Genomic DNA, 12,889 nt, shown 5'->3' with positions numbered 1-12,889 from the left:
ACGCCCCCTCCCGGCGCGAGCCGCGGCGCCCATTGGCTGAGCGCCCCTTGCCCTCGCCCGCCCCCTGGCGGCCGCGCCGGGGCGCAGCGGGGGCCGCGGCGGGCGCGGAGCGGGGCGGCATGAGCGAGCTGCGGCTGCGGCCCGGGGCGGCGGCGCCGCCGGAGGCCGACGACAAGGTGGGAGCCGCGGGGCGGCCGCGGGCGGCGGGGCCTGGGCCGCGGCGGAGCCTCCCTGCCCCCTCCATCCTCCTCCTCCTCCTCCCCGGGAGCGCCGGGGTGACGCTGCGCATCAAGGCGGGCGGGGGGGGGGTTCAGCCTCGCCTGCTCCGCGGCGCCGCCGGGAACTTCTGCGCTTCCCTGCGCTTTTATTCCTGTTTTTTTTCCGCCTCCCAATTTCCTCGGGGAAAAAAAAAAAAAACAACAACAACAAAAAAGCCGTTTTGGCTCTTCCTCCTCCTCCGCTTCCTCCCGTCATCTGCCCTCCTGCCTCCCCGGAGCGGGAGGGAGGGAAAAGCCGCGGAGGGAAAACACCCCCGGAGCGGCCGCGATGCCGACCGGGCCGGGAACCGGGGCCGGAGGGCGACGTCCCGCTCCGCCGCGGGCGCGGTGATGGCGCCCGTTGTTCGGGCCGCCCCGGGCCTGCCCGTTTGCCCTCGGCAAGTGCATCGCCTCGCCGTTCCCTGCTGCCGCCCGAACCGCGCTGCTTGCACGAAGTCGTCGCCCCGAAACGTCTTTTGCACTGGGAATAGCGCGTTTAATACCGCTGTGCACATCCCCATTGCACCGCTCTGCCCCCGGCTTCAAATTGCTCGGAATCCTCCGGCAGGATTGGAGCCAGGATAGGGCTGGGAAGGGCTGGCAGTGCCCAGAACAGGCTGAGTTGATTTGATCTAAAATCCCTGCCTTTTTATTTTTCCATAGCCGGCATGAAGCCGCTTGCCGCGCGGATTTACTGATCTCCAGCAAAATGACAATAAACCCCCCCTTTTTGCCAGCATTTTGCTTTGCACAGAGCCAACCTGTTATCCTCTAGATAATACATTTGTCTCGGTTGCAGTTTCCTTTGCAGCAGGAAAAGAAAAAAAAAAGTCCATCCGGGCTTTGCCTAATTCCAGGACTTTGGTGGGAGTTGGAGCGCGTCCCCTGGGAGCGCTCGGAGTCGCTTCAGGGCCGAGCTGCAATCGCGACGCGTTGCTAAAGAAGGTCAGAGGGAGCGCAATCCCGTGAACTCCACAAGGATGCGTTTTCCGAAGGGCTCCTCCGCTTTTCCCTCGGAACCGAGGGCTCGGAGGGGCCTCAAGCCGCAGGGCTAAGCACGGAGCAGCCCAGGGGAAATGCAACAGCACAACATAAAAAAAAAACAGATCCGGTGCTGCCGGCGCAGGGTTGTTTTTAAGCTCGGATCCGGAACGTCGTAAGCCGGTTGTTTTGTCCTCGTTCCCACCTCGCCCTGGTGTGACCGCGCGGAGGCAGGAGCCGGTTTCGCTTTCTGCTCCTCATGTCCTTTCGCGGCTTGGACCTTTCCCCCCGCGCTGGCACCAGCGTTTTGAGGCGAGAAACCGCTGGTTCGATGGAGACGGGCGTGCGAGAACGCTGGTTTTTGTGAGCTGTGATGCAGAACGGCCTTTTTCTCCGAAAAGCCATATCTGCTCACTCTAAAAGCCAGGGAAAGTGGTGCCGTTTGCGCCTCTTCTCTTACCCTGGGGACTCCAGGGCTCTCGGCCGCTGCCGCTAATGGACAGAGAGCAGAGATTCGAGATTGAAACCGATCCTGCCCTCTCGCCATTCCCGCACGGATCCTTTTCTCCCTTGCAGATGCTAGACCCATTCCTCACATCCAGCTGGAGTTTCATCGCATCCCTTGGAGTTGTGTTTGCCCTCTCGGCAGAGGGATCTTCCCTTCCCGGCCGGTTTTCCGTAGGGTGCTGCACGAGGCGGGAAACACGAGGGCTCAGAGCCGGCTTTTCCGAACCGGCCTCCTTTAACATCTGGCCTTGGAGCTCCAAGGACATCCTGGGAATGTTCCCCGGCTCTGCAGGGACAGCAAAGCCCGTCGGCTCGGGAAGGGCCACGGGAGACGCCGGGGAGACCTCGCGCTAGGGCCTATCTGCAAAATATTCCCATTTTGGAGGGGAGGCAGGTTCCTTTCTCAGCAATAGGGAATCCTGGGGGAATGCCAGAACCGGCAGCCTATTTTTGGGCTCTTTTGTATACAGTAGCTCCTGCAAAGCCCTTGCAGCATTAACCCTCTAGATTTCCCGGGATAAACAAACCCCGGAGCGGACGGCTCCATTCGGGCACACGAGACAACAACAGGAGTTGTTTTTTTTTTCCAGTTATTTCGGCCCCTGTGCAGATGCTTCTGCTTTTTGCGATGTTATCACCTCCATTTATAGGCATGTCCTAATTTCCCTGCGTGCTTTGGGCTGGAATGTGTTTTTCCTTCGGGATGGGGGAGGGAATTCCTTATCAACAGAAGGGAAAACTGACCTTCACCGTTGTTTTTGGAGGCAGCAAGCCGAGCAGGCTCCCCTCGATGCCACCCTGCAGGGACGTCGTGCTGGAAGGGCAAGAGAGACGTAACTAACTTGGCTGTTTCAGGAGCCTCTTTTGGGGCAGAAAGTGGTTATATACCCATTTTCCCCACCAGAGAACTTCAAGCACTTGGCTCTGCATCTGCCTAGGAACGGAGCCACGTTTGCAATTTCCATAAGCGAGGCTATCACCTTTACATAGATTAATTACATCAATTTTGATCCTGCAGATATTGGAGGCGGGAGCTGCCTGTAAACGGTGCTTGCTCCGAGGTGGGAATAGCAGAGGCCTCCGCATGGTTGTTCCCAGCTGTTCCAGCCACAAAAAGCAACGTGAGGTTTCTCTTTAGCAGCGTTTTAGCATTTTCCATCGCTGCTTTTTGTTAAAATCCGGCAGGAAATCCAACTAAAACGGGGCCTCGCTGCCGGAAAGGTGCACAAATGATGGGATTTCTTGAGCTAATGTCATCTGCCGGCCTCCGGGGCTGAACTCGGCCTCTCCTTTGGGCAGGAAATTTTTGGCTGGGAGATATCCGACTTGTTCCTATGGCAACCGAGACGGTGTCAGGGATCCTTGGGTGAAAACCGGAGCGCTCGCGGCTGCGGCGCCGCGACCGGCCGAGGCGCGAGCACCGATTTCGCACCACTTGCAAGTGGTTAAAAAAACCTAAGGCTACTCATTTTGCTATTAACTTCTCTGAGGGGACAAAATATTTACTTGCAAACGTTGCTCAGATGTACGTTTTTTCCAAAGATAACGTGCAAGTAGGATCTGTTCCCTTGCCTCTGTCTCCTTTGGTTCAGGGATCAGAGGATGCTGCTTCCAAGGCCTGAACGGCTAAAGAGGGATGTGAGCATCAGCCCCAGGCCAAGAGCCTTTGATTTTAGGATGAGCTCCATGAAAATGGCTTTGCAGAGTAGCCTCTGTCCTCTGGAGCAATTTTGGCTGCATTTGCTAATGCACGGGAGAGGCCTGTTGCAATATTAAGGAGGGAGGATGGTGTGTTGGCTGGGGAAGGAGGAAAATCCCGATTCCTTGGGGAATTTGCTGCAAGTTGAGTGTATTTATCTCCCTGTTTGCGCAGTCTGTCGCAAGGAGGACTCTTAGGTGGCCGTTTGAGGGTTTTGCTTATTCCAGCTGAAGCTCGGAGCCCGTCGCGGAGGCTTAGACACAGTTATTATCACCCTGAATAATGCATGGCCTCGGTGGAAATCCTGGGATCAGGGATTTGTGGAGAATTCTTCCTGATGGACATCCGGAGCCGTCATGACGTACCCCAAACCACACAGAGAGGCAGCCGGGAGCCCAGTTTTCTCCTTCCAATCCCAAGATCTTGAAGATCCCCTGAAGACAGAAAAGGATGAGCAGGTCAGAGAGGGAAGGTCTCATGGAGATGCTCCTAAATGCACCTCCTAAGACCTGGAAGGTGAAATTCCACCTTTGCTGTCGCGTTTATCGGACAGCACGGATGCTTAGGAGAGGTATCGACGTCCTTACGGCGTTGTGCTCCCGTGGCTCACTCCTAACGTGCATTTAAAGCAAATCCATCGACCGAAACCCTCGTTGAGAGGCTGCTGCCGGCCCCGAGCTCATGGATAACGATGGAAGCGCCACGGGGAGGTTGTTTCCCTGCCAGAGCCACCCCTGGGCGAAGGAGACCCGGCCCGAGCGCGTCGCGCTCAGGCTGCAGCAAATGATTTAGCACCTCGCTGGGCTGCTTGGGCTCATGATTTGCAGCCTGGTGCTTGCAATTTGCATAAAGGGAGTAAAAATAGCGGCAATTACTGAGGCTTCTCCATAGCCTGTCTCCAGCGCGATGCCCCGCGCGATCCCGGCCCCCTGTTCCCGGAGCTAACTGGGAGAAAAGCTGCTCTCCGCCACCGAGTTGTTTGCAAAGCGAAGGTGCCAAAACGTGCGTTCTCCATCCGTTTGCCGGGTGACTTTTCCCCTCGTGCCATTCCCATTCCAATGTTCGGTCCTTTTACTGTGTGGCAAGAGCCTCGCGCTTCCACGAGGGACGGGATGGGGACTTGGGTTGCCTTAAAATTGGCGCCCAAGGGTTTTGTGTCCAGCCTCTGCAGCCGGATGCCGGTGATGCCTGCGATGCCGGGCGCTTGGCTCCGCTCCGGAACGATCCTCTGGATCCTCTGGCAACGCCGCGGTATTTTTAGCTGCCTCCATCCGATGGTGCCGTAAGCACCTGGCCTGCAGCCACCGCTACCTTGTGGCTTCGTTATCCCTTCGTGCCTTGGATGGGGGAGCTCCTGGGACCACGGATGGGGCCTGCATGGCTTTTCCTTAATAAATCCAAGGGCTAGCAAGGAGCGGGATGAAGCTCTGCTGACAAAACCGTGGGCAAAATGCGGAAATTTGGATCTGTCCTGTGCTAACGAGCTGGGCTGGAGGAAAAACCACCCCTGGAGACTGCAAGGGAGTCAGGAATGGGATGGAATCCTTTTCATCCCGCCTCGCACGGCCACGCGCAGCCTCGCCGGTGTTTGTTCAGGCAGCTCCCTGAATGCAGGACTTTGCTCGGAGCGACGTGCCGCAGCGGGACAGGGGCCGGGGACAAGGGCCGGGGACAGGGACAGCGGTGGCGCGCGCCGCGTCCCGGCAGCGTGTCGGGTTCCCTCGCGGCCCGGCCTGCGCCCCGGCGATAAGCCGCGTCCTTCCTCCTCGGCCTTATTTTTGGCGCCGGCATTTGAAGGACTCGGAAGGTCCATCCGGGAGCCTCCTGCTTGGAGCCGTGCCTGGGCACTGGGAAACCTTGCAGGAATTCCTGCTAACAAGCCCGTGTCCCTTAGGCCCTCAGGAGATGCTTCCGCATCCCCTTTCAGGCATCTTTCGCCTTTCCAAGGGATCAGATCTGTTTCTGTTGCTGCTGCTGAGATGCCAGGGGAATAAAAACAACTTTTCCGAGCACGTGAAACCCCTGATGTTGTTTTTCTGTTGGTTCACGTTGTCTTGGTGTCAGGCAGGAGGTAGGTCCTGCGTCTGCGGGGCTGGTCCGGGCTTCTCCGGGTCCTAGCATCTCTCTCCCGCTTGCAGGAGTCCGAGTCGGAAAACAAGCTCGATGGGGAGACGGCGTCCGACAGCGAGAGCAAGTCGGAATTCGGAGGCTCGGCCCCGGTGCCCACGTCCGACGACACTCCGGAGGTCCTGAACAGGGCCCTCTCCAACCTGTCCTCAAGGTAGCGCGGGGCAGCGGCCTCCCCTGCCGCTGGGGCCTGTGGAATAGAGGGAAAATCCACCTGGGAATGTCCTCCGTGGGCTGCTCCGCGGGAAGAGCAGCTACATGTAATCATCACCGTTTTGGTGCGGCTTTGGGCCGCTCTCTAACCTCTTTCCTTCTCTTCCTAGATGGAAGAATTGGTGGGTGAGAGGCATCCTCACGCTGGCGATGATCACCTTCTTCTTCATCATCATCTACCTGGGGCCCATGGTGTTAATGATGATAGTAGGTGTCCCCGAGAGGTGGCTGGGGTGGGCAGCGGGGCCCGTCGCTGGTGCAGGAAGCTCAGAGCCTCCTCTTCCTCCTCCCCGAGGAGAGGAGCGTCCGAGCGGGACGTGTTACAGCTCCCTGCTGTCCCCGTGCAGGTGATGTGCGTCCAGATCAAGTGTTTCCACGAGATCATCACCATCGGCTACAACGTGTATCACTCGTACGACCTGCCCTGGTTCAGGACCCTCAGCTGGTGAGTCGGTGGCCGCTTCCTTCTCATGCGCTGCCTCTCGTGGTGGAGGAGGTGCAGAAAGGGGATCACTCACGGCCTCCAAACTGGAGACCACAGGGTGGGAATTGCCTTCCAACCTCTCAAATGGAGACCACGGGGTGGGGATCACTCACGGCCTCCAAACTGGAGACCACGGGGTGGGAATCACCTCCCAGCCTCCAAAACGGAGACCACGGGGTGGGTGTCACCTTCCAGCCTCCAAAATGGAGACCGTGGGGTGGGGATCACTCACGGCCTCCAAAATGGAGACCACGGGGTGGGAATTGCTTCCCAACCTCCAAAATGGAGACCATGGGGTGGGAATCACTCATGGCCTCCAAAATGGAGACCACAGGGTGGGAATCGCTTCCCAACCTCCAAAATGGAGACCATGGGGTGGGAATCACTCACAGCCTCCAAAATGGAGACCACGGGGTAGGAATCACCTCCCAAGGTCCAAAATGGAGACCATGGGGTGGGAATTGCCTTCCAACCTCCAAAATCAAGACCAAGGGGTTGCTGTCAGCTTTCCAGTGTTGGGCGTTAGCAGCTCCTGGAAGGAAAATGTTCCCCATGTCCCAGTAGATTGATACCTTGCTAGACCCTGTCACGACAGGCTTTGTCCCGCAGTTTCTGGAGAGCCGCAATCCGAATGTCGCGACCCGTGTGGGTGATGCTGCGAGTGGTTGTCGCCGCACGGACACGGTCGCTCCATGGCGCGGGGCCTCATAGAATCACAGGATGCTCAAGGTTGGCAGGGACCTCTAGGGATCATCCAGTCCAACCCCTGCACACGCAGGGTCACCTAGAGCACGTGGCACAGGGCTGCGTCCAAGCGGGTTTGAAGATCTCCAGAGAAGGAGACTCCACAACCTCTCTGGGCAGCCCGTTCCACGATCCTCGGGCCATGGCACTCATGTTCAGACCACGGCGTCGTTTCCAAACGGGGCAGGATGAAGTTTGGGCCGTCACCTTCAGGGCGGCTCCTCACAGGGCTCAGACCTTGGGGATCAGCCTCTTTCCCCGTTTCTCCGGAAAGCTTTTAGGATTCTTCCCAACAGACCTGTGCCTCCACCCGCAGGTACTTCCTGCTCTGCGTAAACTACTTCTTCTATGGCGAGACCGTCACGGATTATTTCTTCACCCTGGTGCAGAGAGAGGAGCCCTTGCGAATTCTCAGCAAATACCACCGCTTCATTTCTTTTGCTCTGTACTTGACAGGTAAAGACCATGTTTTCTGCTGGAGGGAGGAAATCTTTGTTTCTTGAAATACTCTTCTCACGAGCGTCCATCCGATGCAGTATCCGTAGCGTGTCCAGTTAACGTGGTGAAAGGAAGTTCACGGGGAGGGAAAAGGGAAACCTCTCTGGAAAAGAACCCTCTGATTCGCTGGGGATGATCAGCTTGATTTGCAATCTGTTCAAGTGTTATTTATAGGAAATTGTATTTTGTGGCTTCCAGAAAAGCCCATTTCCCCACTTGACGTTGCTGCTTTGCTCAGAATAAACCCCCCTGTGGAGCTGTGCGCTGTCATGGGGAGAAGAAAGCCTTTCTTTCTGATGAAAATCTGTTCCCATCGGTTCATTTTTCTTCTGCTTCCCACCAGGTTTCTGCATGTTTGTCTTGAGTCTGGTGAAGAAACACTATCGCCTGCAGTTCTACATGGTAAGGTTGAACCCAGGGGCTGGCTGCCCCTGCTCGGAGCAGAAGGATGAATAATATAGGTGCTTGTGTAGGGGAAAAGGTGCCAGCAGAGGCTCCTGTGCCACTGTAATTCTGCCTGGAGGGAAAATTGCTGGGAGCAGACTGAGTGTTTAGGAAGGCGGCCCTGATCGGATTGCCCTGGAAACATCAATTCTTTCTGCACTTGAGGATGCTCTTAAGAAACTCTCTGCAAGCTGAAATGACCGCACGAGACTAACTGGTGGTGGGTGCATCACCACGAGGGCTAATTGGCTCCTTTTCCAAACATCCGTAGGATCTCGCTCGTGTTTGGCCACTGGTCCAGCTAGGTTCAGCGCACAGGGACACAGCTTGGGCATCCTCAGCCTTGGGCTCTCCCAGTGCCAAAAAGCGGGTTGAGATGTGCGGGATGGGCGGGCTGGGGAGCACCCGGAGCAGCAGGAGTCTTCCCAGGGAAGCTCCCCGCTGCCTCTGGAGCGGCGTCTCCGTGCAGAGCGGGCTCCATGCTGCCTTCTCTTCCAGTTTGGATGGACCCACGTGACGTTGCTCATCGTTGTGACCCAGTCGCACCTCATCATTCACAACCTCTTTGAAGGAATGATTTGGTGAGTCGCTGCGGGTCCGGCCTTGCTGTCATTCCTGCAGCTCCACGTGGCTTGCTGTACTTCAGATAAGACAGTTCTTTCAAAAGAAACAAACGGCCAAGATGCTTTTGGCTAGGGACTGCCTTGTTCAGGGTAAAAAAGCAAAAGATTGAGTGACACTGCAGTGAGGTAGGACTCACTTTGTGCTACTTGGGCTGTACAGAGCGCTGGTCTGGAGCAGCATTTGTTTTCCCAGCCCTCTACCAGCACACCGTGTGTTGCAGAAGGAAAGGCTGGGCTTAAAACAGGCTGTTCTGGTGCTGGTTGGTCTGGAGTGTTGGCCTGACACCTCCGTGTCTCCTGGGTGGTTGCTCCGGGTGTTGTGAGATTGCCCTGGGCAGGGGGGTGTACATGGGAGAACACTCAGGGAAGCTGTTGCTCATCCCGTCAGGTCTGGGAGATGCCCAGGATCCATCGGTTTCACGTGCTCTGGTTCTCCTCCCCGTCCAGGTTCATCGTCCCGATTTCCTGCGTGATCTGCAACGACATCATGGCCTACATGTTCGGGTTCTTCTTTGGCCGCACGCCGCTCATCAAGGTTCGTGAAGTTAAACAAGAAGAAAGAGGGTGAAGAGGCTCCCGAGTAGAACAAGCAGCCGAATGCAAAACCTGGGGCTTCTTTGGGTCTGAAACCCAAGGGCTGTTCCCTGGTCTCGTGCTCGAGGCCGTGAAGCAGAACGGAGCCTTTCGGACAAGGAGGGCAGCGTGAGGTTGCGCCGGAGCCCTCGCTCTTGTTTTTTTTGTGTTTTGCCAATTTTTTGCACCGTTTTGTGCGTGCTCGAACAGCTCGCCGTGGAGGAAGGGCTGCCTAGTGCGTGTAGGGCAGAGCTTTTAACCATCTCCCTCTTCTCTCTCTTCGTCTGCAGCTCTCCCCAAAGAAGACCTGGGAAGGTTTTATCGGAGGGTTTTTTGCCACCGTTTTGTTTGGATTGCTGGTAAGTCCCGAGCACTTTACTTCATTGCTCTTTTCCCTTTATAAGGTGACAGTGTTTTGTCCTCCCAAAAGCAGGCGAGCTTTAAACTCTTCTATTTAGGACCAGAGCACGAGAAGCAGCAGCTTGCTTTCCTTACACACACAGTTGAAGTGAAGCCTTTAACAGGATAGGCAGCTGTGAGGTCTGCGTCATCTCTGAGTATTAAAATATTCCTGTTTTTATGAGCATCTCTGGGGCTGGTCACTGGCCGCTCCGCCAAACGGTGCAGCCTGTCTCAGCCTGAAGCTTGCTGAACAGATGCACTTCTTAAAGAAAATGCTTACTGTGCCTTCAGCCAATTAATGCTTCTCAGGAGGGTAATCTGCTTAATGAAGCCGGGGCCGTGGCTCCCTCCTCGCCCGGTCTCCTTGGGTTGGACCTGCTAATCCTCCTTTCTCTCGCCGCCTCTGTGTCTCCTCGAAGCTCTCGTACGTGATGTCCGGCTACCGGTGCTTCACCTGCCCCGTGGAGTTCAACAACGACACCAACAGCTTCACGGTGGACTGTGAGCCCTCCGAGCTGTTCCAGCTGCAGGAATACACCGTCCCCGCGGTGCTGCAGTCCGCGCTCGGCTGGGTAGGACGCTGGCGGGAGCACTCTGGAAAGGCTGGTTTTCCTGGGATGGAGCTTTAAAGCTTCTGTGTGGCAAGAAATGGAGGTGCTAGACCCAGCTAAGAGGGGGATTAACGGCGTTCCCTGTTAGTGGAAGTCCCAGAGGAATTGGCCCAAGTCTGGTGGCTTCAGTCAGTTGTGAACCAAGTCCTGGAGAGGACGGGGATGGGGTGAGCAGTGGGCGAGATGGTCCATGAGCCGTGTCACAGCTCCCTGCTGGACAGCCTGGATTTGCCCTGAGCTGCATGTTGAGACTGCAGATAACCTTTACCTTTAGAGGTGAGGAAAGGGCATTTGCAGAGGCCCCGTAGCATTTTCCTATCTCTTTCCCCATTTCGGAGGAGTTGGCAGTGCTGTGCGCTGTGAAAATCCTCCTCTGACGTGTGTATCTGTCTGTCCATCCGCAGAAGACGGTCCGGATGTATCCCTTCCAAATCCACAGCATCGCCCTGTCCACTTTCGCCTCCCTCATTGGGCCCTTTGGAGGCTTCTTTGCGAGTGGATTTAAGAGGGCCTTCAAAATCAAGGTAAGGACACCCCCCTTCTCAAAGGCCAAGTTTGGATGGACTCAGACTGTCCATCAAGAGTTGCTACCACTCTATAACGTCCCTCTGCTCCAGTGAATCAAAGGCTGGGAGCTCTGAGAGGGAAGAGGTTTGTTCTGCAGCAAAATACCATGGGGAGGCCCAATCCGTTTTTCCTTTTGAGTGAACGGGTGAGGAGAAGGATCTTAGAAATCAAACTGTGATATTCTAAACCCCGTTTTAATGCAGAACTTGAGTTACAGGAACAAAGACTGAGTCAGGAAATTTTGCAATCATCGGGGCTTCCCTTGTTGTTTTGTATGTAATGTTTTACATATAAACACTCTTCTGTGCAGCTAAAATACCTTGAAAGTCAGGAGAGGGGCACAAGTGACAAACATGAGCCTTCCTCAACCCTGACAGATCTTAGTTAAGTCTTGATGTCCCTCAGGTGCTAATGGCCTTCAGAAAGGAGAAACGCTTCCAGCTAGGGGACATATTGAGCCAAATTAATTCTTGGGCGACTTTTATCTTCTCAGAAGAATTAGAGCGTGGGTCTGAGCATAGAGCAGAGACGTATGTGGAGCAAGAGCAAGTGTTGGGTGTTGCACCCGCCTAGTGCAATCCTGTCTGTTTTGTGCAGGACTTTGCCAACACGATCCCAGGCCACGGAGGAATCATGGACCGCTTTGACTGTCAGTACCTGATGGCCACCTTCGTTAACGTGTACATCGCCAGCTTCATCAGGTACCTGCTGCCTCGTGGTGAAGGTTGAGGGCCCTGGCACACCGGCTTCCAGTTAGAGACAGTTGTTGTCCCTGTGGGATTAACTGGGGCAAATACAAGGCAAAGAATGAGAGGGGAAATGCAGGCTCCAAGAAAGGAAGCCTCTTGCCAGGGTCGTGCTGAGCTGGGAATGCAACCCTTGTTTCCCAAGCTGGGTTATTTCAGCCCCCCTGAACTGCTCCGTGTTCCTTATGCCCCCCGTTGGGTCTCAAACAGAGCTCATTGAGTACAAAAATCCATTTTTTTTGCATCATACAATAGTTGTGTAGCCACGCGCACGAGGAATAGGAGCACAACTGCTATTTTAAGACATTATTTGGATCAAACGGGGTTCCCAGAGCGTCGAGGCCCAGCAGCAACTCACTGATGGTGCCGCTTTGTGTTTCAGAGGTCCGAACCCGAGCAAACTGATCCAGCAGTTCCTAACCCTGCGGCCCGACCAGCAGCTCCACATCTTCAACACGCTGAAAGCGCATCTTGTCGACAAGGGGATGTTAGGTGGCTTGGAGGACGCGTAGACGTCCGGGCAATTGGAACAGGACTGAGAACCAGATGAGTCTCCCCGAGGAAATTCCTGGCTTCTGCCTGATTTAAGACAATAACAAGGCCTCATTTCACTGTAACTTTTCTTCCTTTCTTGGTAAACGTTTGCTTTTTTTTTTTTTAATATATTTATATGGCTTTGGTTAAAATGAACAACTCTGAGTTTGTAGCTGCGAAGGAGTTCGGCTTGGAAGGACGGTTGGGTGAAAAGGAGGGTCCAGTTGGACCTGGTCTTTGGTTCGATACCTGTGGGCAGAGCTGGACTTTTCCTCCGGGTGCTGCTCACACAGGGACAACCCCGGCCCCAATCTCCTTCCTCCTCCCTTGGCAGCTGGATCCGTCAGCATTCCCGACGGGAGCTCTGGGGACCCACGTTCTCTCCTGGCCTCCCATATTCGCCCCTATGGGGGCTGTTTTGGCAAATTCTAACCAGCAAAACCCCAAACTGGTTATGGTAAAGGCTTTGCACGGGGGGCAAGGAGTCAGGAACGCAGTGGGTGCTGTAGGAACGTGGGAGGTTCAAATTGCCTCAAAACTGAATCCGAAAAAGGTATTTGAAGGAACCAAGTTTCCCTGAGTAGCTCCTACCAAGCAAGAACAACCATCTAAATAATCTGGCTCATTCTTTTCCTCCCCATGTAATCTTTAAGAACGCAACATTGAACCACACGTCACGTCTTGGAAACCCTGGGATGTTTCGGCTCCCGTGGAGAGCAGGTTTCCCCGGAGTTTCTTGCCTGACATTGGCACGCCGGGGCCCCGGCACGCGCCGGGGCTGCCGGTTGTTGTATTTTTTCTTTCAGGGATCATGTCTCTCACCTGTTTGTTACTTGAGTTCTAGGTGTCGTGCTGCTGAGTTTATCATGGTCTGCGTTG

The 12,889-nt window shown here is 55.4% G+C and overlaps 1 protein-coding gene across 1 annotated transcript; it reads left to right on the top strand.

The window, feature by feature from the left end:
• The first annotated feature begins 105 nt into the window (after nt 1–105).
• Nucleotides 106–12,099, top strand: CDS2 (CDP-diacylglycerol synthase 2). The gene is made up of 13 exons (XM_088537862.1): nt 106–176; nt 5,583–5,725; nt 5,895–5,991; nt 6,132–6,229; nt 7,329–7,468; nt 7,854–7,912; nt 8,453–8,535; nt 9,025–9,112; nt 9,441–9,509; nt 9,972–10,124; nt 10,568–10,687; nt 11,328–11,431; nt 11,859–12,099. Exons 1-13 carry the CDS (start codon nt 120–122, stop codon nt 11,986–11,988), a joined length of 1,341 nt encoding a protein of 446 aa, XP_088393988.1. The 5' UTR covers nt 106–119; the 3' UTR covers nt 11,989–12,099.
• The last annotated feature ends 790 nt before the right edge of the window (nt 12,100–12,889 follow it).

The sequence above is a fragment of the Tinamus guttatus genome, unplaced genomic scaffold (assembly GCF_059628265.1).
Source record: "Tinamus guttatus ecotype Peru unplaced genomic scaffold, ASM5962826v1 Tinamus_guttatus_pri_ptg000866l, whole genome shotgun sequence".
Classification (NCBI taxonomy): Eukaryota; Metazoa; Chordata; class Aves; order Tinamiformes; family Tinamidae; genus Tinamus; species Tinamus guttatus.
This window is presented reverse-complemented; position numbering and strand designations above follow the sequence as displayed.